Source organism: Eptatretus burgeri, chromosome 6 (genome assembly GCF_056783735.1).
Source record: "Eptatretus burgeri isolate ZD-2024b chromosome 6, Ebu_testis_v1, whole genome shotgun sequence".
NCBI classification, from domain to species: domain Eukaryota; kingdom Metazoa; phylum Chordata; class Myxini; order Myxiniformes; family Myxinidae; genus Eptatretus; species Eptatretus burgeri.
The window spans coordinates 65,718,589-65,745,060 of NC_140966.1; the positions used below are offsets into that span (position 1 = coordinate 65,718,589).

General features: G+C 44.1%; 1 protein-coding gene across 5 annotated transcripts in view; it reads right to left on the minus strand.

Annotated features, from left to right (window-relative positions):
- TMEM38A (transmembrane protein 38A) overlaps positions 1-2,625 on the minus strand; it is a 75,674-nt gene extending 73,049 nt beyond the window's left edge. For 4 of the 5 annotated variants that reach the window (XR_015059285.1, XM_085885462.1, XM_085885463.1 and 1 more), the window contains exon 1: positions 1,680-1,928. Coding sequence is in view for 3 of the 5 variants with exons in the window: in XM_085885462.1 (XP_085741588.1) it covers positions 1,680-1,803 (124 nt within the window). In the remaining 2 variants the exon portion in view is untranslated. Of the gene's footprint in view, positions 1-1,679; positions 1,929-2,604 lie in introns of those variants that run through there. The other variant, XM_085885465.1, reaches the window with a different exon arrangement.
- Between the last annotated feature and the right edge of the window lie 23,847 nt (positions 2,626-26,472).

The window sequence follows — 26,472 nt, forward strand, 5'->3', positions numbered from 1 at the left end:
CACCAATGCTCACCAAACAAGGGGTGACCCGAGAAGTGACATCACAGGTCTTACAGTTGAGCTCAGAGCAGATGTGTCTGACAATGGTCACGACAATAATCTATCAACACAAATAAGTCGGAGGTGGGGATAAAACGTTGGCAGGTGTGCACAACATCGAGATAAAGCATCACTGGAAATGTAGAAATGTGAACACTTGTCACTTCATTTGCAAGAAGCTTTAAAAACAGATGTCACAAATTGGGACACACAGGTCCATCGTGTTTTTTTGGTGAGCTACAGCTACTGTACACCGACTTGATGTTCAAAACTATCGTAGTTTCCTTCTTTTTATTATTAGATTATTACAGCATTATTATTAATTTATTATATCTTTTATTTTATTATTTTTATTCTTTAACTCATGTCGTTTCCTTCTATTCAATATTATTAACTTTATTTATTTGTTTGTTTTATTATTTTATTGTGTTTATTCTTAAACTATTGTCGATTCCTTCTTTTTATTATTATATTACAGCATTATTATTAATTTATTATATCTTTTATTTTATTATTTTTATTCTTTAACTCATGTCGTTTCCTTCTATTCAATATTATTAACTTTATTTATTTGTTTGTTTTATTATTTTATTGTGTTTATTCTTAAACTATTGTCGATTCCTTCTTTTTATTATTATATTACAGCATTATTATTAATTTATTATATCTTTTATTTTATTATTTTTATTATTTAACTCATGTCGTTTCCTTCTATTCAATATTATTAACTTATTTATTTGTTTGTTTTATTATTTTATTGTGTTTATTCTAAAACTAATGTAGTTTCCTTCGTTTTATTATTATATTACAGCATTATTATTAATTTATTATATCTTTTATTTTATTATTTTTATTCTTTAACTCGCCGTTTCTTTCTATTCAATATTATTAACTCATTTATTTGTTTCTTTTATTATTTTATTGTGTTTATTCTTAAACTATTGTAGTTTCCTTCTTTTTATTATTATATTACAGCATTATATTTTTTATTTTATTATTTTTATTCTTTAACTCATGTCTTCTTCTATTCATTATTATTAATTTATTTATTTGTTTGTTTTATTATTTATTCTTAAACTATTGTAGTTTCTTTCTTTTTATTATTATTATATTATTACAGCATTATTATTAATTTATTATCTTTTTTATTTTATTCTTAAACTCATGTCGTTTCCTTCTATTCATTATTATTAACTTATTTATGTTTGTTTTATTATTTTATTACGTTTATTCTTAAACTTTTGTAGTTGCCTTATTTTTATTTATTTTATTCTTAAACTCATGTCATTTAATTATTATTATTATTAACTTATTTATTTGTTTGTTTTATTACTTTATTACGTTTATTCTTAAACTTTTGTAGTTTCCTTATTTTTTATTTATTTTTAACTCAACCATTGCCCAAATGTTCAAAAAGCAGTTCCAGGCCACGCCCAAAGCTCATTCAAAAACAACGAATCGACTTTGAACGACATTAAAAAGTTTGAACTTCTCGAGTTCCGCACTCCGCGACACTCAACTCATTCGGAGTCGGGCACACCACATGCGACTGTTGGAGGGACAAAGCGCACCGGCTCATGGCTCGCCCCAGACCTTTTAAGGACACGCTCGAGGCGGCGCGAGACCGAAATAAAACTGACCCTCTTCGTGCCGGAGATACATCAAAGACAGCATGTAATGTGTAAGATCGAAGAACGGGAACATGGGAATCCTGGCGAAGTGCGACGCGACGCCTTCCATCTGGAGCTCCTCCAGAAACGCCATGGCTCTCAATGAGCGACGCCGCGGACACGACGTCCACGCGCTCCCTCGATCGCACGCACTCTCGCTCGATCCGTCGGTCGCTCCCCGCCGCCTCCACAAACGCGTGCTCGTCACGTGATGTTACGCGCCGTGACGTCACATGAAGTCGTGCCTAACTTTGTTGCAAGGACGGATGGATGGGATATTGTTTACATGTACAGTGACAGACGTCTGTGAGAGGGTCTCGTCTCGAGGTGAATGTGCTGTTGGTGTTTGTTTATTCGTCACCTACAGACGTCAACTAGAATATATATATATATATATATATATATATATATATATATATATATATATATATATATATATAAATAATCAGAAAGACGATGTGTCCCACCCACGAGAAATTGGGTTCACAGTGATCGATTGGATGGATGCGGTGTCGATGTTGCACGGGCATGGTTGGCCAAACGGCCTCTTGCCATCATCGTGAGTTCACGTCAGTCAGTAATGCATTTCCTCGTGTATGTGTTACTGCGAGATGGATTAGTGAATGGTTTGGGATAAAACATTGAATATGGGACTTAGTAAGAGGATATGGGTAAAAACCGAAACACAAAAGAGCCGGGCTTCGGGAGTTAAATGGAAACCATAATAATGGGATTGTCGCGGACACGTCCAGCATGCCTGCACCGAGACCGCCATTTACCGCGCCAACAAGATTACCGTATCGATGTCGCTGCTACTCAGTAACTGGATGAATTTAAAATTGATGAGAAACCATGCCATGGAATGCCCAATAAATAAACACACACACACACACACCTCATAAAGCCTGCGAAGTGGTGTTCCTGAACATGCTTCTCAAGCAAAAACAGCAGGACTCCGCCGTTGACTACACCGCCATGGACGCTACGACCAAACGAAGTTTGCGGAGCGGAGACAGAGTCGCCATGATTGGCTATTTTATAGCCAATCATGGCTTTTTTTAAGTCTCCTGGCGGTTTTTCTCCCTATTTTTGAGGGTTCACCACTTGTCCGCTAAAAATTAGCCTTCAGTTAATTTTATTATATAAACTTGAATCGCTCTGTCGCGAAGCTTGCAGAATTAAAATCATGGTGTATAAAAACATCAATGACAGAAATAATATTGTTGTCTGTGCGATCAAAGGAAAGGCCAAATCGAGCATGATGCAGCACATTTGCTCATGGCGTCATTGAATAAACGTATTTTTCTTCCTTCCGGAACTTTTTTTTCTTTAAATAATTTTGACGTCCTTTATTGGGCTCCTATAGTCAAACGTCGTTGGCTATTTTTAGACCTTTGGTTCGCGGTTTTTTTAATCACAACCTGGCAACCCTGGTGGAAAATGACTCCCAAAGACAAGTCCACCTATTGCATACGTCTCACTCGTACATTTCCAGTTATCGGTTATGTTTCACCAAGCTGTTTGTTTGTCTGTTTGTTACTCGCAAAATCGAAGATTTTTCAAGTATATAGTTTAGTCGATTTTGTTATCCTGTCTGTCTGTTTGTTTGTCGCCTACAGGTCACAATTTTAAACCGATCTTCACAAAACTTCACGGCATTGGTTGAGTTTGTCATAAGAAAGAAGCCTATTGTTTTTGAGGTCAAAAAGGTCAACATAGGCCAAAGGTCAACAACTAAGGTGGTATTTCTAAAATCCTCAATTTTCATCCGATTGACTTGAAATTTGAGGAGAATATATATATATATATATATATATATATATATATATATATATATATATATATATATATATATATATATATATATATATATATATATATATATATATATATATATTTCAGGTCAGTGAATTAAAGCAGCCAATTATTTTGAAGGTCCACATCGGCCAAAAGGTCAACATAGGCCAAATTCTAAAATTGTCAATTTTCATCCGATTCACTTGAAATTTGAAGAGGAGTTGCAGATTTGGTAATTGAATTCAACCACCAATTACTTTTGAGGTAAAATTTGCTTTATGGATTTTGCAAGTATCGTGCTCTGCATGACTTCTTTTTAATTGCCGGAATCCTTCGGATTTCAGCAATTATGTTGGTCGGTTGTGTGTCATTCTGTGTGTCTGTCTGTCTGTTTGTTTGTTTACCCTGTGGCAGACATACCGTTTCAGCGATCATGACCAAACTGGGTACAGACGTCGGCCAAGGTCCAACTTAGACACTTGTCGTTTTTGGTGAATCTAGGTCAAAGGTCAAGGTCAAGGTCACCGAAAACCCGAAATTATTTTCGCAATGGCGTCCACGAAAATGGTCGTATCGACTTCAAACCAGATCCAAAATGTGCATCTTCCAATTCTGCATCCAACCATATGTCTCATTGGGGTGTCACACCAACATCCTTCTTTGCGGTCGGGGGTCGAATGTCAGGGGGGTCGGGTCAAAAATTTCAAATTGCGATAAAAACGCCATTTCAAGTCCGATTGACTTCCAAGTTATGATCACGACCAAACTAAGTGGTATAACTCATTAAACAATAGCACTATCGACTTATAAGAACCAAATTGATTTCCAGGTTTTTGTTTCTTCAGAGATCATGGAGATATGACAAAGTTATTCTGGCAATTCCTTGCTCAACAAGCAATTTCATTTGTTTGTTTGTTACTTGCAAAATCGAACATTTTTCAAGCATATTAGTTGGTCGCGTGTGTGTGTGTGTGTGTGTGTGTGTGTGTGTGTGTGTGTGTGTGTGTGTGTGTGTGTGTGTGTGTGTGTGTGTGTGTGTGTGTGTGTGTGTGTGTTTTTCTGTGTGTCTGTCTGTCTTTGTTCAGTGAACAATGATTTTGTGGCATGTGCTGAGGTTTTTATTCTATCATGTTAAACAGAGGATATTTATCTGATTGTTTGATCAGGTCTTGTGAGAATGTCTTTAGACTCCATCGTCACCTTTTATTTAAGTTTGGTTGGTTTTCGTGAAAACAAGTTTCTCTTGCATTGCATTTGATATAACTAGAACGGGCACTCATAGAGCACATACCTTCGCCGCCACTACTTTTTTTGTTCTTGGTTTCATATGAATGGTCTTATGACACAAACCACATATCTATAATGTCATGACCCCCCCCCCGATTTTCGGGGGCTACGGACTAAACAACAATTAACTCACGTCGTTTTGGCGAGTCTTCACTCGCAAGCTCGGTGAATACAACGTTTCAACAAGAGAAGGTAATCTCGTTTTCAAGGTCGTGACCCCCCTGACCTTTGACCCCAAACCGGTAACAAGAGTATGGGCGTCATTGTGTCATATTGCATATCACAAGATGAGGCGTTGAATTCTGAACATTTTGGCGTTAGTTGCATGCAAATTTAATAAAAATTGACCGTGTTATCGTAAAAAGACGATTTTGACCTTTTCGTGATCTTGAACTTGACCTTTGACCCGAACGATCCCAAAATCTAATTGAATGCTTCCTGGCTCATAACCAATCATCCCACCAAATTTCATACACTTCGGTTTAATACTTTTTGAGTTATATGAATCACAAGATTACAAATAAATAAATAAATAAATAAAATACACGCCGACCAAAACATCACCTTTCGCAGAATGCGAAGGTAATAAATACACGCCGACCAAAACATCACCTTTCGCAGAATGCGAAGGTAATAATAATAATAATAATAATGAATTAATTATTTTAGTGAGATAAATTCTTCAATTAATATAATTGACTAAACATACATATATTTAGAGATGGTGTTAAATAATGGAGGTGTTTAGATATATACAATAAACTAATATTATTTATAAAATACATTATTAATTAGTATTAATATAATTTATTGGTGGTTGCTCGGATATGCAGTGCAGCATGTTAAAATCAGTTGTTAATGACAGTTTGAGTCTATGGTTGATGGAGGTGCTGTGTAATGGACATGTCTGCAAGGTAAAGTGTTTATCGCTAAATATAGTATTATATAAAGTGGTGTATGATTAAAGTTAGTCATATGTAGTAATACTTTAAATATAACTAATAGTTAAATAAGTTTGAATAAGGCTATTGCATTGCTGTGTTGACTGACTGTCTGGACAAAACTTTGGGTTGTGGGTCCATTGATGTTGAATAATCTACTGATGTGGACCTGTGACTGGGATTGTGGATCTGTCGTTTGGAGAGGTTCTGGGCTGAAAGGATCGAAACCTCGATGAAAAACGGTGCCCAAGCTGATGATCCAGGCAGATGAGAAATCAGTCAATTGGTTATAAGTTGAGGTTATAACTTCAAATAAAATAGCTTTTGTAAGTACTTAGCAGTACATAATGTGTGTGTGTGTGTGTGTGTGTGTGTGTGTGTGTGTGTGTGTGTGTGTGTGTGTGTGTGTGTGTGTGTGTGTGTGTGTGTGTGTGTGTGTGTGTGTGTGTGTGTGTGTGTGCGTGCGTGTGCATAATGTTATGTCTGGCTTCCTTCTTGGGACTATGGTGCAGTAATTGGTCTTCATTTTGATCTCTCTCTCCGAAAGGAACGAACCACAAACCCTCCCATCTACTTTCTCAATATCCCTCTCGAAGAGTTTCAGTCACTCAAATTTTTGGGTCTCTTAACCATGATGTCTCTTGGGCAAGCTACATTTCAAAATTGGCCTCCAAAGCCAGATGCTGACTGGGCATCCTCCATTGTGCGAGGTCCTTCCTTGGCACACCTGTGCTCCTATCCACCTCCAAGGCCCTCATCCATAGCCTGATGGAATGCTGCTCTTCCGTCTGCCTCACATCTTGCTCAGCTTGATGCAGTCGAAAGCAAGGCTTTCAAGATGATTGGAATCTCTAATGATAAAACTGAGACTATGGGCCTATCACTTCACCATTGCCGACAGGTCGGTGTTCTCTCTGTCGTCCTTTGCCTCATTTCTGGTCTTGCATTCTGCCTGCTTCGTGCTCTGTCGCACCACCCCTCCCCCCTGGATCTCTGCTGGAAAGAGTAAATTTCAATAACTTTATTTTCTTTGCATTGATTTTCAGGCAAACACTGAGGAGGAGGAGGAGGAGGAGGAGGAGGAGGAGGAGAAGGAGAAGGAGAAGGAGAAGGAGAAGGAGAAGGAGAAGGAGAAGGAGAAGGAGAAGGAGAAGGAGAAGGAGAAGAAACAACAACAATCCTTTCGCATTCTCAGATGCCAAGGGCTGCCAAGGCAGTTTTCTTTGGCAAGATGTCACAATCCTGGACGGGTCACCACTCCAACGTAGGACACTCAAATGGCTCAATCTTCCCAGTAAGCTGGTACTCATTTTGCCAACCTGGCTGAGTCAACCCAGTTTAGTTGACGTTTCGCATTTTGCCAACGTTTTGTTTTAACGGAACAGGGGTTCAGGGCCCTAAGATCTTAAGCCAGCCACCTTCATGGTTAAGTCAACACCAGGCTTTCTTGAATATGGCATCCATCTTATTTTGCATATCATTTGCATTTGTGGAAATAAGAGCAATATCTTCTGCAAAATCAAGGTCCTCCAGGTGCATCAGTCTATTCCATCTCAGGTGTCATGATGTATCCCTGCGATCACTGTGTATTCAAGTATATGGCTAAATTGATTAGCACTGGTGACAGCACACATATGTCAAACTATGATCGATTCAGTAACTCCATTTCTGTCTTAACACAGCTTTTCATTCCATCTTACATGTTCTCAAATATCTGCAAAAGCTTATCTGGGATACGGTAATGTCGTAGTATACTCCATAATGATTTCCCCTCTATTATACTGAACAAAAATATAAATGCACCAACCTAAATATCTAAATCAAGATTGCCATTATGGGAAAATGGTCAAACCGATGATATGTTTGAGCAATGGTTCCTTTGTTTTGCTCAAGACAGATGGTCCCATTGAAATTGACCACTCTGAGTGTGTGGACTCACGTTGAGTAATCCTTCCCATGAGCACCATGGGGCTTGACAGAGTGATGGCCAGTGAGCATGACCAGGACACAAACACTCCCTATAGCTTGCCCTATAAAAGGCCTCCCCAAAATGTGGACTGGTGCCAAATGTCAACATGCCACAGATGTCACAAATCTTGAGGGAGCGCGCCATTGGCATGCTGAATGCTGGGACGTCAGTACGGGCCGTTGCAGCACACTTCAATGTCCACCACTCCACCATTAGCCGCCTGAGAACGCGCATCAGAGAGACTGGAAGCACCGTGAACCGCCCACATGCCCGGCGACCACGTGTGACCACCGCCGGTCAGGATCGTCACATGAGGCTGCAACATCTCCGGGATCGACTCCGACCGGTCACGAGGACTGCCGATGAAACTGTCAGGCTGCATAACAGGCGCATTTCAGCTCAGACGGTGCGTAACCGCTTGAGGGAGGCCAACCTCCGAGCCCGCCGACCACACCGGGGACTCGACCTCACTGCAGTCCGGCGTCAGACCCGACTGAACTGGGCCAATGTTCACTTGTGCTGGACCCTCGCACGATGGAGGAGAGTGCTGTTCACCGATGAGTCACGGTTCCAGCTGTATCGGCTGATGGCGGACTCCGCGTCTGGCGTCGGGCTGGGGAGCGCTACACTGACGCCACTGTCCTTCGTCGGGTGTCACACGGTGGTGCCAGTGTTATGGTGTGGGCAGGCATATGCCATGGAGAGCGCACTCGGCTTCATTTCATGGAAGGCAACTTGAACGGGCAGCGGTACAGGGACGATATACTCAGACCCATCGTCGTGCCGTTTGTGCGCCTTCACCATGTGACGTTTCAGCACGACAATGCTCGTCCCCATGTTGCCAGGATCTGCATGGACTTCCTCGGTGAGGAGGACATTGATGTCCTCGACTGGCCTCCATACTCTCCCGACATGTCGCCCTTCGAGCACCTTTGGGACGTTCTTGATCGACGCGTACGACAACGTTACGCAGTCCCAGAGAAAGTCCGCCAGCTCCGTGTGGCTCTCCAGGAGGAATGGGAAAACATCCCTCAGGCCACCATCGATAATCTGGTGATGTCCATGCGCCGGAGATGCACCGCTCTGCGCGACGCCAATGGTGGACACACCCGCTACTGACTGTGTGAACTCTGACAGTGACACCTCGGTTGTGTCGGCTGTTGTAGCGCAAAGACTGTCGCCAGAATTCTCAAGGAACTCTTTGAAATTTAATGCTCAATTGTCATGGATTCTATAACCAAATTGTTGTGAAGATTTAGTATCAATGAGTTCGAGGTAAAATAGTAACAATCGCTTGGTGCGTTTATATTTTTGCGCTTGGTGCCTTTATATTTTTGTTCAGTATACTATCAAAGGCCTTTTGAAAGTCCATGAAATTGATTATATTTGTCTGGAAGGCTAGGATTCCTTCATTGACCCTTCGTAGGATACAGATTTGGTCGATCCATCATCTTGATTTTCTGAACCCTTCTTGTGCCTCTCAATGTTCCTTGTCCATAGCATCCTTTAGTCTTGATAGTAGCATCACCTTAAAGATATTTCCTAGTGCAGCCAAACGTGTAACGCCTCTTCAATTATGACAGTCCATAAGACCCCATGTTTTTTTCATTACTTTTGCAATAATTCCCCTCTTTCAGCCCTTGTGGGGTTTTCTCCTTGCTCTCATGCTCTCAGGACATATTAAAGCTATTCAGTTAGCTGTTTCCATCTCTTTGTCTTACGTTGTTTTATTCGATTTCAAGTTTCATTACTAATCCACTCATCTTTATTCCTCTTCTTTGGGCCCAGGTCGGTTGGTGTGGGCAACCACCATCACACCCTCCTCAAGTGATTCCTCAATATCCGCACGACTTCTACCAATGTCTGAAACTTATTTTTCAGGTCAATTTGAAATTGTGTACTGACTGTCCCATCCTTCAGTTTACAAGAGTCATATTGTGTCTTTATCTTAGGCATATTGGCTGTTCCCAGCTTCGTGCACACACACACACACACACACACACACACACACACACACACACACACACACACACACACACACACACACACACACACACACACACACACACACACACACACACGCACACCTTTGCTACAACCAATAAATGATCACTGCTCATATCAGCTCCTCGAAACACTCTTACATCTTGTAAAGAGCTGTGCCATTTGCCATTGATGTGGTCAATCCACTGAACAGTTCTGCCATCAGGGGACTTCCAGGTCAACTTATGGATGTCTTTGTGTTTGAATAGGTTGGATGCCTCCACCAGGAAGATAGTTTGTTGAACAGAACTCCAGAAGCATCTCCCCATTGTTGTTCAGAACTGTTCAGAATGTGGTCGAGTTGTCCTTTCCCACGCATGGTGGTCACAACCTGTAATCGCATTTACCATGCCTTCAGAAAGTATTCACACCCCTCGACCTTTGTCACATTTTGTTGTGTTACAGCCTGAATTTAAAATGGATTTAAAAAATTTTTAAATTGTCACCGATCTGCTAAAATACCCCACAATGACAAAGTGAAAACATGTCCATACAATTTTTTACAAACAATTAAAAATGAAAACCTGAAATGTCTTGCATCAATAAGTAATCAACCCCTATGTTATGACACTCCAAATTGAGCTCAAGTTCATCCAATTTCCTTTGATCATTTTTGAGATGTCTCTACAACTTGATTGGAGTTTACCTGTGGCCAATTCAATTGATTGGACATGATTTAGAAACACCTTTCTATATAAGGTCCCACAGTTGACAGTGCATGTCAGAGCAGAAACTCAACCATGGACTCCAATGAACTGTCCATAGAACTCCAAGATATAATTCTTAGGAGGCATAGATCTGGGGAAGGGTATAAAATAATTTCGAGTGTTGAAGGTTTCCAAGAGAACAGTGAGCTCCATCATTAGGAAATGGAAAGAATATGGAACTACCTCGACTCTTCCTAGAGCTGGCTGTCCGTCCAAACTGAGCAACCGGGCAAGAAGGAATTTGATCAGAGAGGTGATAAAGAACTCAATGACCACTCTGACAGAACTACAGAGTTCCTTTGTTGAGATGGGAGAACCTGCCAGAAGGACAACAATCTCTGCAGCACTTCCCAAATCCAGGCTTTATAGGAAAGAGGCCAGACGGAAGCCACTCCTGAGAAAAAGGCATGTGAAAGCAAGCATGGAGTTTGCAAAAAGGCACTTGAAAGACTCTGAGAGCATGAGGTAAAAGATTCTGTGGTCTGATGAGACAAAATTGAATTCTCTGGCCTGAATGCAATGCGATACATCTGGTGGAAACTGACCACAGCTCATCACCCATCTAACGCTATCCCTACCGTGAAGCATGGTGTTGGCAGCATAATGCTATGGGGATGCTTTTCAGCAACAGAGACTGGGAGCCTTGTAAGAACAGAGGGAACAATGAATGGAGCCAAATACAGTCAAATCCTTGAGGAGAACCTGCTTCAGAGTGCAAAAGACCGAAGACTGTGGTGAAGATTTACATTCCAACATGACAATAACCCCAAGCATACAGCCAAAGCAACACTCAAACAGCTTCAGAACAAGAAGGTGAAAGTCCTTGAGTAGCCCAGCCTAGGCCCAGACTTGAATCCCATTGAGAATTTGTGGAAAGACTTGAATATTGCTGTTCACTGGCACTCCCCATCCAAGTTAACAGAACTTGAGCAAATCTGCAAGGAAGAATGGGAGAAAACCCCCAAATCCAGATGTGCAAAGCTGATACAGACATACCCAAGAAGATCGACGCATGAGGAACAAAAGTTTCACACATATGATTTCATGTCACATGGTTTGGCAGCCATATTGGATTTGCCCTAAAACCTATTAAAAAAAAACTTCTTCTCCAGAACGACTGGATAGAATGAGGGGAAACTTCACACAAATGTTCCCCAAGCCATGGGTGTACAATTTTGTGAAGAAATAATTGATCGATCACATGGTTTGGCAGCCATATTGGATTGAAGAAAAATATGAATGTTTTTTTTTAATCTGGAACTGTTTAATACATCAACATGAAACTTCACAATCATGATCAAGTCGTGATGGGAAATACATGTTTTAAATTTAAACTTGATTGGATGCATGGTCTGGCAGCCAGAATTATTTAATTTTTTGATGTGGGGGGTTTTGGGGGTTTTTTATGAGGGCTCACTTGGCTTTTCCTGGATGGGTTTGAGCATAGAGAAGTAGCAGCTGAAATGCAAATCCTCTTCAGGTTCTCCTGATGACTTCATCTTTACTTTTTGCTTGTTCGGGTTCCTTCTGATAACTTCAATGCAGGACTGTACCTATTTGGTCTTCCATTTGAGTTGAATTGAATTTATTTTAATCTCATTCTAAATTCAATTCAATAATAATAATTTTTAAAAACGTCATGGGTCAGGATCAGGTGTCCAATCAAAGAGGGGTTGCATCAAAGTGGGACGTCTTGGTACCCGGTCATCACTGCCAGCAGTTATAAAGTGGCAGTTCTAATGATGTCTCATTTCTTCCACCACCGAAGGTGAAGGAGATTATGTTTTCACCCCTTTCTGTTTGTTTGTGTACATGATATCTCAAAAGGTTGTGAACGGATCCAGATGAAATTTTGTGGACAGGTTGGTTGTGTGACAAGGCCGAACTAATTAGATTTTGGTGAAGATCTGGATCCGGATCCGACTACCAGAATTTTTTCTTCACCATTGAGAGAAAAGGCCAAAAACGATATATTGTTATGAATTTGGAAACCTATCGCAAACAACATTCAGGTCCTATAGATTAGTTATATCATAAGTATGTGTTTTAAAGCCTGGTGTTGGCTTAGTGGTTAGGGTGGCGGCTTGGGATCCCAGTGTCCTGAGTTCAAGCTCCGTTGGCTGCTGAATTAACACCAGGGGGTTGACTCAGCCTGTCATCCTTCCGAGGTCGGCGAAATGAGTGCCAGTGTACTGGTCCCGGTGTATGCCCCGGTTAGAATAGGTGTACCATATCCCTGTGTGTCGTAAGAGGCGACCAGGGTTGGCGTCAGGAAGGGCATCCGGCCATAAAACATTGCCTCACAAAAAGCCAAACCCCTGCACAGCAGGGAAAAATGGCTGTAAAAACGGTCATTTTTTTATAAGTATGTGTTTTATAGATAGCTTCCTTTCCCTTGTCTAATGGGTAATTAAATGTTCATGCGCTGTGATTTATTGTTATAGTTAGGATTTTTATTCGAAAACAAATCAGAAACAACAGAAACGACCGTTACAACAGTTCCGCAGAGAACAAGGACAACCCCCTGCTCCGGGATTCTTCGCGGACCGAGTGGGGGAGGAGTCGAGCCGGCGGGGATGCATAAAAGGGGAGGCAGAAGCCGGAAAAAGAGGAGGAAAGGGGCATCTCCCCACCTGGACATCTCGTTTTGCTGGAGCGTTCGTCTTTCTGGAGCGCTAGTCTCAGGGAGCCTGTCTGTCCGGTCATGGTCGACGTCGTTCTTGTCCTCCTCACCACGACCGAGAGCTCGAGCGACCAGTCCCTACAGGAACCGCAAGGGTCACCCGCCGGTGTCCGGGTTCGGCTCGCCTCTCGCCGGACCGACCAGCTTGAAGACCCCACAAGGCGGACAGGTCCGAGCTCGGCCTCAATAAAGACCATTTGGTCCGATCATTTTGGGGTATTTGTGTGTGTCTGGGGCCCCATCTTTAAGTAGCAAACTGTTAAGTGCCTTTGCTGTATATACCTTGCATACATGCTTATTAGTATTCGGTTTAGTTAACCTCCGCCATCTTCGAAGATGGATGGAGGTTACTGTTTTCACCCCTTTCTGTTTGTTTGTTTGTTTGTTTGTGAACAGTATTACGGAAAAACTCCTTGACGGATTTTGACGAAACTTGGTGGGGGGGGGGGTATGGTCCAAGGTAGGTATGGTCCAAGGATCATGCCATTCAATTTTGGACTTGGTCCCCCCCCCCCAAAAAAAAATTGTTAGAGGATTTTTTTTTTTTTGCATTTCTGCATGTTTTAAGTGATTTCCAACCCCCCCCAAAAAAATTGTTACCCCCCCCCCAAAAAAATAGAGAATTTTTTTTGCATTTCTACATGTTTTAAGAGATTTCCAACCCCCCCAAAAAATTGTTACCCCCCCAAATTTTTTTAGAGAAAAAACATTTTTTTTTTGCATTTCTACATGTTTTAAGTGATTTCCAACCCGCTCCCCCAAAAAATTGTTAGAGAAAAAAAAGTTTTTTTTTGCATTTCTACATGTTTTAAGTGATTTCCAACCCCCCCAATAAATAATTGTTAGAGGAAAAAAAATTTTTTGCAACTTTTTTTCAACAAAATTTCAATTTCTTTTTTTTGCATTTCTACATATTTTAAGTGATTACCAACCCCCCCCCCCCTCCCCAAAAAATGGAGGAGAAAAGAACTATAACTGTCAGCACTGTTGACATCATATTTAATGAATAAGATATAATGTTCACTTGAGTGACCCAGCAGTATTGGCGGCGGAGGTTTTGCACTCTCCCGAGTGCTCCCCCTCGAGTTCTGCTCTGTGTTTCCCCTTTTCCTATTGTAAATAAATATCCTATTGTTGAATGTTCCAGCTCATCCTCGTCCTTTCCTTCATTGACTTAGCGTGCTGCGTGTTGGAGAAATAGTAAAAGCAGTTACGGCTGTAAGGGGACATTTGGACCGACGGATATCGGCGATTAAACCGTTCGGATCGCACACAAATCCAGCGCGCTAAGCAGCTCGTTCCATACGGGTGCCGTCGAGGGTGTGAAGACTCGATAGATCGCCACGTGGTCTCGAGGTATTTTGAAGATTTGGCATATAACCCTGCACCACGTGGCCGAAATATTGACGCTTCGTGGTCCGAAAGGGAACCGTACTCTTCGGACTTTTCCGAAGAAGTACGATCTGAATTCCGGGCGATCGGGCGAGCCGACTCTGCAGCTCCATCTCACGGTCGTGCTCGCGGCCGACTCCCGGCCCCGGAACAATATAGCACGATATCTCAACATGTTGCAGACTGATAAGGATGAAAATTGATGGACATGTTGGGTGTGTGACAAGGAAGAATTGATTCGATTTTGGTGAAGATCCGGATCCGGATACGACTACTAGAATTTTTTAAGTGTTCCTTCACTATTGAGAGATGGAGCTAAAATGATATATAGCACGATATCTCAAAAAAGTTGTGGACGGATTCAAACGAAACTTGGTGGACAGGTTGGGTGTGTTGTTAGGACGAATTGATTCGATTTTGGTGAAGATCAGAATCCGGATCTCGATACAAGAATTATTTAATTCTTAAAGTGCTTCTTAACAATTGAGAGATGGGGCCAAAAACAATATAGTACTGTACAGCATATTATTTCAAAAATGTATTGGGCCCAATATGTTCTCATGGATCAGGCATTATGTGGCGGTGGTGTGCGCTCTACTGAGTGCCCTTCTAGTTAATTATGTAACACACCAGTACACAAATGCCACACGAAATACACCACACAAAACTACACAAACATCACATAAAAGTCCTGGTGATGGTCTGCAATCTCAAAAAGCTCTTTTTCTTGTTTAGTTTGGGCAATGTATACTGAAACGCAAAATAAACTTACCACTTGTTTGAAATGTAATAAAATAATAACAGTTCAAAATAAAACAAACCAACAATTGCTTATTGAAACATTGGCATTTTATTGATGACATGTCAAGTTTTTGACCAAGATACACCATCTCATAAATTTGTTCTGCAGTACAGAACAGCACAGGGTGCAATGTCAGTCCCCTTTCAATAGCATGTGTGGCCACCATTGTTTTGGATACAGGCAGTGCATCGTCAGCGCATACTGCCTACCAGTCTTTGGATGGATTGCTGCTGGATTCTGTCCCACTCAGTCCTCAATGTCTGAAGCCATCTGACTTAGGACCATCTGCCTGTCCTGCCTTGCAGTGGTGCTGCTTGGCCTCCCTGATCGAGGTCTGTCATCTGCAGAGTTGTGGAGGGTGTCTCTGTTCACCAGGGCCGATATCGTCTGGTGTGAACAGCCAAGGCGACGTGCCACCTCATGGTAGCTCAATCCACCTTGCAGTATGCCCAAGGCACACTGCCGTTGATCCCTTGACAATCGTGGCATGTTTATTGAAATGCCTATTTTGCACTGGCCTTTTTAAAGCCAATATCAAGACATCACGTGCAGCTCATTAAAATCATCCCGTACCCCTTGGCTAATCACTGACAGTCAAAACGGCTGTTCAACAGCTGTGCTATGAAGTGACCATTGAAGGTTCAAGTGACCATCCGTGACCGTTTTGTCTAACAGTGATGACACTATTGTCCACAAATAAGTTCAGACATTTACTACACGCAGTGTTATTGTTGATATTTGAAGGTTTAAAAGGTGGTTTCTTTTGCGTTTCAGTATATATTGTAATCAGCTATCAAACAGCACTGGGCACCAACATCAGGATGATTTCCACCATCCTCGCCATGCCCAAATCAATGGGAGAGGACGTTATCAAGAAGTGGAAGATTATTAACAACACCAATGTTGCCATTGATCACACAGACCTTTAAAACAAATTGAAAAGCATCTGAAGAGAGAAACAAACCTTGCAACAGATTGTTTGACACAACAAAGGTGACTGGTAACCTCAAACCAATATGATGTGATGAAATAGTTTGTGGTGTCTGTGGTATGCAAGGAAAACACTAATTGGCCCCACAGTGTGTAGAGACATTAGAGACATGCACATTTCATGGAATAACACATAAGAGGAAGAGGTCTTTCAACGATGTAGCAAGACATGGTGTCACATGGAGTGATGGAAAAAAAACAAGTATCCTGGGGCCTCAAAATGCGAAAACAGAGACCAGGAGGAGCAAAAAGACCAGATATAAGGATAGGATCTGCAGAATGTTTTGGTGAGCTGCAAATAGTGTTAGAATGTCAGTAACAGGCTCCATAACAATTACTTAGACTTGGAGGACAACCTCAAACATTCCCGATCCCACTGTGCTATTCCTGCCCCTCGCCTCAAATGGTTGTACCGCTGACTCTGCTCAGGATAAGGCAGATTGTCCAAACTCTGTCTTTTCCTCCAAATCTCGTGTTCCCAACCCTTCCTGCTCTGTCCCGATATTCGTACTATCTACTAGGCTATGTGTCCCTCTCACCCAAGAAGGTTTTCCCTGCTTTGGGAATGAGCTCAAATGGCATCAGTGCCCTTGTTCTCAAATTCTGCTCTGCCATTCTTTCTCCTCCTCTATCTGCCCTATTCAGTTTGTCCTCTTTTGTACATCTCTCGGCTGCATGGAAGTCAACAAACAGCACCCCCATCCACAAGAACGGTGCAAAAACAAACCTTACTAACTATGGGCCACTGAGTTTGCTTCCAATAACAAGCAAAGTCATTGAATGCATCATTGCTTCTGATGTTGTCTTTCCTGTTTTCAAGAAACCCGATCTCTGAACATGTTTAGATACTGTCCCATTCACCCAAATCTGGACATACTGTTACGAATCTGGCAGCCATTTGCACACAAACAGACAGCAGTCCCTAAGCTTAGTTATTTTGATAAGTATGTGTTTATAGTTAGAATCCCTCCTTCTGTCTAATGGGAATTCCGTGTGTGCGCAACGAGTTATTTTTTAGTTAGGTTTTTATACATCAACTCCAACAACAACATCCCTCCTTCGCTCCTGCCACCATCGGCCTTCCTCACGCGCATGCGTGCTGAACACAGACGTGGGCGGGGCTTCCATCGCCTCAGATCGGAGCACCGCTCTAAAAAAGGGCATGGAGTGTTTCCTCTGCCCAATGAGCCAAGGGTGAGCATCACACGTGCGCCCCAGCCAATGGGAGGCGAGTGGCGAAAGAAGAAATCGCTCGGACCTCAAGAGAGTGGTGGTAAAAACGAGAGGACGGCAGACAGTGGTGGTCGTGGTTGGTCTGCTGTCCTTTGCGGTGGCTCACCGTGGTGGTGGTGAGTGAACAGTGGTGGTCGTGGTTCGAGAGGTCTGCGGTCATGGTGGCTTGGTCTCGTTCGTGGGCCGTGGACTTCGGGTTGTGGGTTCGAGTCTCATCGTGGTAGTTTGGAGTCGGTGTGACCGCACGAGGCGGGAAGGTACCCCGGCCAGGCTCTACGAAATAAAGACCCACGGGGTCCATTTTCTTTTGGGTGTGTGTGTGTGTGTGTGTGTGTGTGTGTTTGTGTGTCCGTGAGCCCCGTCTCTTAGTAGAATTGGTAAGTGCCTTGTACATTATGAACTACATTTCTTATTCGTGATAACTCTGCTCTGTGTCTCCCTTCCCGATTATTGCCTATTGTAAAATAAACCCCCGTGTTAAATGTTCCAGTTAGTCGTCCGTGTTTTTCCTTCATTGACCCAGCACGGTGCGTATTGAGAATTAGTGAGGCCGTTTGGGCCGGTAAGTTGTCATTGGGTCCAACAGACTCTGGTAATTCCGCTCAGTTACACTGGACCAAGGTCGTTAGAGCGACCCGGTTCAACAGAGCCCTTCGAGGGTGTGGTTTCCCCAGTAGCTAGACTGCGTGGTTATTTAGGTATATTGGAGATCGAGATAATTAACCCTACGCCATGTGGTCAAAATATTGGCGTCCACGGTCCGCTAAGGGACCCGTGACCTTTGGAGTTGTCCGAGAGTCACGACCTAAGTTCCGGGTGTTCGGTGGGAGACTACTCTACTGCTCCACCTAGTGGTCATTTATCGCTGCCGAACCCCGGCCCACAACAATACTTCTGTTCTTCTCTCAACAATTGTTGGATATCTGTATTAATGACCTCTCCAGTGCTCTGGAAAACACTATCTTTTGGCAGATGACTTCGTATTGTGTCATACAGTACCGCCATCCTTCTACTGTGCACATAGCAGCTGCATGGCATCAGTGCCCCAGTGTCTCTGTCTCTGTCTCACCTTTTTCCAGAATAGCAGAGAGAGTGAGACACTGGCCTGAGAAATGGAACATCTTCAATTCTGGAAAAATCCAGTCTCACAATATTCTTTTGGAATGACCTCTAAATGAACCCATATATTTCCTTTGTCATCCACTGGAAGAGGTTCAGTCTCTTGAACTTCCAAGCCCCACCATCAACCATGACCTTTCCTGTGCTGACTACATCGCAAAGCTGGCCTCCAAAGCCAGCCACAGACTGGGCATCCAAAAATTGGGCATCCTCCATAAATCCAGGTCTTTCATTGGAAAATCAGAGAAACTCAGTCTACAAGGCATTTGGCCATATCCCAATGGAGTGCAGCTCTTTTCTATGGGCTAGCACTCCAGCATCACATCTGTCTCTCATGGATTCTCTGGAATCTAAAGCTCTCAAAATTATTGGAATGTCCCATGATGAGGCCGATGCATGTCTGTTGCTCTCATATTGCAAGCAGGTTGGTAGTTTGTCTGTTTTCTACTGTCTATTCTCCAATATTTCTCCCTTTGCTCTCTCAGTCCTCTGACCCTCCCAGCAACTCCAGGATGTACGTGCTCTTCTAAGAACCCCCTCTTGGTTAAATGTCCCAAATCCAGGCTGACCACACCTCAACTCTTTTATTCCTCACTCCTTCCATCTCTGGAATTGCCTTCCAAAGGCTGTTCTAGCTCACTCTTCTCTCCAGGGCTTCAAGCATGCAGCATGTCGGTCAACACCTCGTGACATCCCCTTTGCTGACCCATGATTTTTATTCCTCCGTTTACCCATTCCTAATCCAGCCCTCTTAGTTGTTGATTTCATTGTTCTCTCTCTATCTCTGTCTCTTCCCTTCCCCTCAATTTTGGTATCCTCTTGCCAGTTATGCCCATTTATTCCCCCACTAGGAGGAGGAGATTGGGACCATACTCTGTGCAGAGTGTTGGTGCTGCTTAAGCAGTCTCCTTGGCTATTGGGCACAATCCTGGGCGGGTCACCACTCCGACACAGTATACCAGCATGCTGGCACTCATTTTGTCGACCTCGGAAGGATGACAGGTCGAGTTAACCCCACCTGGTATTAATTCAACAGCTGAATGGGATTTGAACTCAGGACCCTTGGATCCAAAGCCCGCCACCCTAACCATTAAGCCAACACCAGGCATGCCACTAGCCCACTGTCAATATTACCTTTCTCTTCCATGACCCTCGCTCTTCTAGTAAAAAATAATATCCCAGCTCCAATAGTCACACCCAGAATTGCAAAAGATTGTCGATATAATTTCCCCTTCAATTTTGATCGACAATTGTGCAAGAATATTCTTTTTTTTTGCATTATCCAAGGTTCGTAGTGGAGCTGCGACCCACACATCTCACACACAATGAAATATGGACGAATACACGAGACACAACACAGGAATGTTAGATGAGACAAACACAGCCACTTAGTTTGGGAAAAACGCTGTCATTTCCCCCAGGGCACTCTGGGTACGAGCGACGTTACAACAATGGCACCACCTTTTTCACTGCACTCAGCAGGGCATTTCTGAAGGAGGAATTTCCTCCTCCCCATGGATGCCTACCAATGCAGATTGTCCATACTCTTATCCTTTTACTTGCTGAAAGTCAAGCAAGGAAGGACTTAGATGGTCCTATTTTTGGGTTTACATCCCCTGAGATGAGCAACTTTAGTTGAAATGTTGCGTTAGTATTACAATGGGAATATAACTTTTTTTACAAGTTTGCCTAGAATTTTCACAACGAATTGGCTGCACAGTCAGTGTCTTGCATGAGACGATGTATGCATGGCTTTCAACCATGGCAACTGTAGTTTCAGGGTGCAGTTCTGAGACTCAAGTTGCAGTGAAAAAGCAATTAATGCTCTTGCACATCAGTAAAATATAAACTAGAACGGCACTCACGAGAGCACATACCTCCGCCGGGCTGAAGAGTTTGCATTTCGTAGCCTACTGATAAGCCGGATCTGGATCTACGCTAAAATCGAATCAATTTGACCTTGTCACACATCCAACCTGTCCACTAAGTTTTGTCCAAATCCATCCATAACTTTATGAGATATCATGCTCACAATCATACAAACAAACAGGGATGAAAACATAACCTCCGTCCACCTTTGGTGGCGGAGGTAACAATGGTGGTCGGATTGGATAGCTCCATTCGTTGCTTGAAGACAAGTTGAACTTATACAATAGACAGTGGTCGATTCATGCTCCTTATGATCAAACTTGAAGCTGCATGTACTTTCCAAGGCAGATATATTTGTATATCATGTGGCAGCTGGTGGTTCAATTTGCAGGTGTGCAGGACATATTGTTACGAATCTGGCAGCCATTTGCACACAACAGTTCCGGTTTTGGAGCAGCGAGAGGTCTCCTTCTGGGCTCCCTGCTGACGTTCTCAAAGCTAAGTTTCCGGTTGTTATTTGTCCCGTTTTAACTGTTTAATTTTCTCACCTACATGTTACTGTGTGTTGCTAGTTCGGTTTTGTTTCAAAAATCGTGCTATTTTGTGAGTATTTTTGTCGACGTTCTTCCCTGGTGCTTGAGGCCTAGGCCTAGGCTTGAGGCCTACCGGTTCCACTCGGTGTTCGATCGTTTTTTTTTTTGTTTGTTTTTTCTCCCCATTACCTTCAATTTATATCCTCCCCATTACCTTCAATTTTGATCCTCCCCACTTTCCAAACATCCCCCATTCTCCCAACTAATCTCTTTCTTATCTCAAAAAAAAAAAAAAAAAAAAATACCCTACAACAACACGCTCACCTTCTCCCGATTCTGCTTCTTCTTCTTCCTCTTAACTTCCTCCTCGTCTTCTTCCTCGATTTTTTTTTTACACTTCCATGACCTAATCTGTTGAACTCTCTCATACATTATTTTTAACAACAAAAACGATCTTATAATGCTTCATCTTCCTCTCTCACACATGTGGTACTCTTTACTGTTTCACAATGCACTACTCTTCTGCTATTTTAACAGACTGCTCTCATTTCGACCTCTCCTTCATTCCTTGCCTAAAAAATCCAACTATTACAGCGCTTCTTCTCTCCATTCTCTGAATTCGCCTTCATTGCATCCATCAAGAATTGTGTTAAATCGCATCTCTGACCTAAAACTTTTAAAAACCACAGTTTGCCATGGATGCTCGCTTTCCATCAACCATTCTTTTTTCCAACCTCAGTGCCAACTCACCCCCTCACCCCTCACTCTCACTCTCAAAGCAACCATCCCACTCTTCTCCCTCCAAGCCTCCCTCTCACCTCTCTCAAAAATTCCCCCCTCACCTTTCTCCCACCTTTCATCCCCCTCACTCTTCCTTCTCAAAGTTGCCCCCCCTCTCATCCACCAACCTGCCTCCCTCCACTGCCCTCTCACCTCCATCTCTTCACTCCACCTCCTCAAATCCTCAACTGCCTTCTTCCTTGTCTCTTGTCCCCCCTCTCCCCCAGCACCACAGAGCCTTTTCTCCTCCTCATTCGGCCCCCTCCCCTCGCTATTCTGCAATACCCCACACTCCTTCAGCAACCCTCCTTACCTGCCCCCCTCGTCCCTTGTCCTACCCTCCCCCTCCCCCTCCACCTCCTGCACCCAAAGCCTCCTCCCCTACCTCTTCATTAAAAGTGTGGACCTCAAATATCCGGGACCTTCGCTCAAACCTTTCAGATCTTTCCATACAGGTTGCCACTGACAAACCAGACATTATCTGCCTAACAGAAACTTTCCTCTCCCAAGACGTGTCTGACTCCCAAGTATCTCTTCCCGGTTACTCCCTCTTATGGTATGACAGACCTGAGCCTCGTCCTGGTGGAGGTGTTGCTCTCTTCAAAGACTCTATTCCTCACTCTCCATGCACTGCTCTCACTCCCCCACACCCCCAGGAATACCTCTTGCTTCGGCTTCCCCTCCACTCCCACCTCATGTTTAGATGTGTACTGTACCGTCCACCGAACAGTGATGACTCCATCTACACCTCACTATCTGAAAACATGGACCATCTTCTATCTTCTCATCCAAACTCTCTCTTCCTCTTATGTGGTGACTTCAATTGTCATCACGCCAGTTGGCTCGGTGTGGGTACCTCTCTCACCTGCCATAGCACCTCAGCAAAAGCTTTCTGCGACTCATTGGGACTTCCCGACCCGGATCTCAACCAATGGTACTCCATCTCTTCAGGATCTGATTTTGACAAATTTCCCTGACAATATCTGCTGCTCTTCCTTTGCTCCAATTGGTTCTTCTGACCACGTCCTTGTCAAAGTGGACGTCTCTCTGGCTGTTATCAGAGAACCACCTCACCGCTGTCGAGTCTGGCATTTCACTCAAGCCGACTGGCAGGGTCTCCGAGCAGCCATCAAACTGACAGACTGGTCTCCTATCACTACTTTCTCAAACATCAACTCATCCTGGGAATTCTTTCAAAGAAACTTGCTCTCCCTCATGCACAGATTTATCCCCTCTCGTGTTCAGTTGTCTTACCCTTCCTCCCGCCCTTGGTTTACTGAAGCTTGTGGCGAGGCAGTTGTCCTGAAACAACTTGCCTTTGCCTCATGGAAAGCAAACCCAACTGAGGGCAATCTCAGTTCTTTCCACAAAGCTCGGAACAAGTGTGTATCTACCCTCAGGAGAGCCAGAAAACAACATCTTTCTCATCTCAAGTCTGAATTCTCAGACCTCTCTCCCTCCTCAAAATCCTGGTGGCGTTTAATCAAATCTGTTTCTGGTGTATGTTCCCCCTCCATCCCCTCCCTTACCTCAAATGGCCGCACTGCTGATTCCACACGTGATAAAGCTGAATGTCTAAACTCGGTGTTTGCAGCTAAATCTTGTGTCCTAAACCCATCACTATCTCTACCCACTTTACCCAGTCGCACCCAACTGTCCCTGGACTCTGTGTCCCTTTCTCCTAACAAGGTGGAGAGCTTGCTTTCAAACCTCGAGTCAGATTCTGCAACCGGTCCAGACGGCATCAGCCCACGTGTCCTCAAAGCCTGCTCTTCTGCTCTTGCTCACCCTCTCTCTGTTCTATTCACCCTCTCATTTGCCCAAGGTCATCTGCCATCTGCTTGGAAATCTGCTAACATCATTGCCCTGCATAAAAAAGGTGCAAAAACAGATCCCTGTAACTACAGACCAATCAGCCTTCTCCCAATCATCAGCAAGGTGATGGAATCCATCATCGCTTCAGACATGAAATCCTTCCTCTTCTCCAATGGCTTGATTTCCAATCATCAATTTGGTTTCAGACCAGGTCACTCTACCCTGGATATGCTGCTTCTGCTCTCCCATCAATGGATGGAGGTTCTCAATGCCAGACAGGAAATCCGAGCCGTATCCCTGGACATATCACGTGCTTTTGACACAGTCTGGCACCCTGCCCTACTCACCAAACTCTCTTCCCATGGTATTCAAGGCCATCTCCACTCATGGCTCGCAGACTTCCTCTCCTGTCGCAGTCAACGTGTGGCCCTAAATGGAGTTCTTTCATCCCCTCTTCCTGTGCAGGCTGGAGTTCCTCAAGGTAGCGTTCTGGGCCCTGTTCTTTTTCTGGTTTTCATCAATGATCTCTCGGACTCTCTGGAAAATCCTCTATTTCTCTTTGTCGACGACTCCACCCTCTGCCGTACCATCTGTCATCCCTCAGACCGGCAAGCAGCAGCTTCTTCGCTCACTGCAGATCTGGATAAAATCACAAACTGGTCCAACACGTGGAACATGTCTTTCAATCCAGACAAGTCTCACACTCTCACTATGTCTCTTCGAAAGGACCGTTTACAAAACCCCCCCATCCACTTTCTCAACAATCCTCTGGAAGAAGTCTTTTCTTTCAAGCTTCTAGGTCTCACTATCTGCCATGACCTTTCCTGGGAAAGTCACATTTCCAAACTCGCCTCAAAAGCCAGTCGCCGACTGGGAATCCTCCGTCGTGCTAAGTCCTTCCTCGGCCCTCTTGAGCTCCTGACCACTTACAAAGCTTTTGTCCATAGCCTGATGGAGTACTGCTCTCCCCTCTGGGCTGGTGCTCCTGCCTCCCACCTTTCTCGGCTTCACGCTGTCGAAACCAGGGCATTTAAGATCATCGGCATCTCCCGCAATGAAGCTGAGTCTTTGGGCCTCTCACTCAATCACCGCAGGTTGGTCGGTGGTCTTTCTGTCTTCTACAGACTCCTCTCCAGCCTTGCCCCCCTGCTCTCTCTGCGATTTGTCCCCACCACATTTCCACAGGGCGCTCAAGGTCCGCCAACAACCCCCTTCTGGTAAAACTACCAAAATCACGAATCACTGCTCATCTTCACTCTTTCATTCCTCTTTTTTCCCGCCTTTGGAATAAACTTCCTCACTCTATTCTTTCCCATTCTTCCCTCCAGGCTTTCAAAACAGCTGTTCACCACCACCTCTTATCTTCCCCCATCCAAATCCTCGATCTTTTCTACCCCCGATAATCCACCCAAGCCCACTTCCTTCATTTCTCCTGCTTTCCTTCCTGAAAGTCCCTGAAATGTCCATCTTCTCTTCGCCATGTTCCCCGTCCCATCCCCATCCCTCTCCCTTCCACACTTCACCTAATGTGTCTGTTCCCCACTGTTTTGTCCCTTCCACTCCCGCCCCTCTTGTCTCATGCCTCCTTGCTGTGAGTTGTGTGTTAGCTCTCATACGAGCCTCGACCAAGGTATACAAAAAAAAAAAAAAATCAGCCAGAGTCCCAGCAGTTCAGTTATTTCGATAAGTATGTGTTTATAGTTTGGGTCCCGACCTTATGTCTAATGGGTTAATTCCATGTGTGCACTGTGGGTTTCTTTTATAGTCAGGTTTTTTACATCTTTAAATCTACACCCTCGCTTCACTCCTTCTCCCACTCTGGGGGCGAACAAGCGCTTCACTCGCCCAGCTTTCACTTCACACCATGGCGCCATAACCCATGTGTTCAAGGCTACGGATGTGGGTGGAGCCCCCTCGCCTCAGGACCGACTCCGCCCCAGCAGGAGGGGATGTTAGTCTCGTCCAATGAGGGGAGGACACCGATCGCCCGACGCCTCCCGACCAATCCAGAGGCGAGTTACCTCAAAGCGGTTCCCTCCACCCACTGGGGGAGGGGAGGATAAGAAAGATGGTTGTGTCGGGGGTCGGGGCTCTTCGCTTTTTTTGGTCTTGGCTCTTTGGTCGTCGTCTGCGCTCTTTGATCTGCGGTCTTTTTCCGGGGTTCCTCGTGGTGGTGGTGGTCACGGCAGCCAGGACCGTGGTGCTCGTATCATCGTTCGTGGCAGCCAGGATCGGGGGCTCATTGGATTCCGGGTCGTGGGTTCGAGTCCCACCTTGGTGGGTTGGAGTCCGTGAAACCACACGAGGCGGCCAGGTACCCGGCCTGGTTCAGTCCCCCAGCTGAATTCTCCTCCTCAGCTGAAGGGTCGAATAAAGACCCACAAGGTCCATTTCTTTTTGGGTGTGTGTGTCTGTCTGCGGCCAGTCTGTAAGTATAACTGTTTAAATGATTCCATTGTACATTTTCCTGCATATTCGTGATTAAGTCTGCTCTGTGTCTCCCTTCCCGATTATTGTAAATAAACCCCTGTTAAATGTTCCAGTTAGTTGTCCGTGTTTTCTTTCGTTGGCCTAGCATGGTTCGGGCTTGAGAAATAGGGAGGCCGTTTGTGCCATAAATTGTTCATTTGGTCCAGCAGGCTTTGGTAATCCCCGCTCGGGTCCCGCGACGGGTCTCCACCACGACCTCGGTTACCGGCCTCTCCTCTCCGCAGCTCCCCGACTCTGACACGAGCACCCCCTCGACTGCCTTCGCCGCCGCCACCTCTCCAACTCTCCACAGCTCCGTCCAACTGCTTTCTCC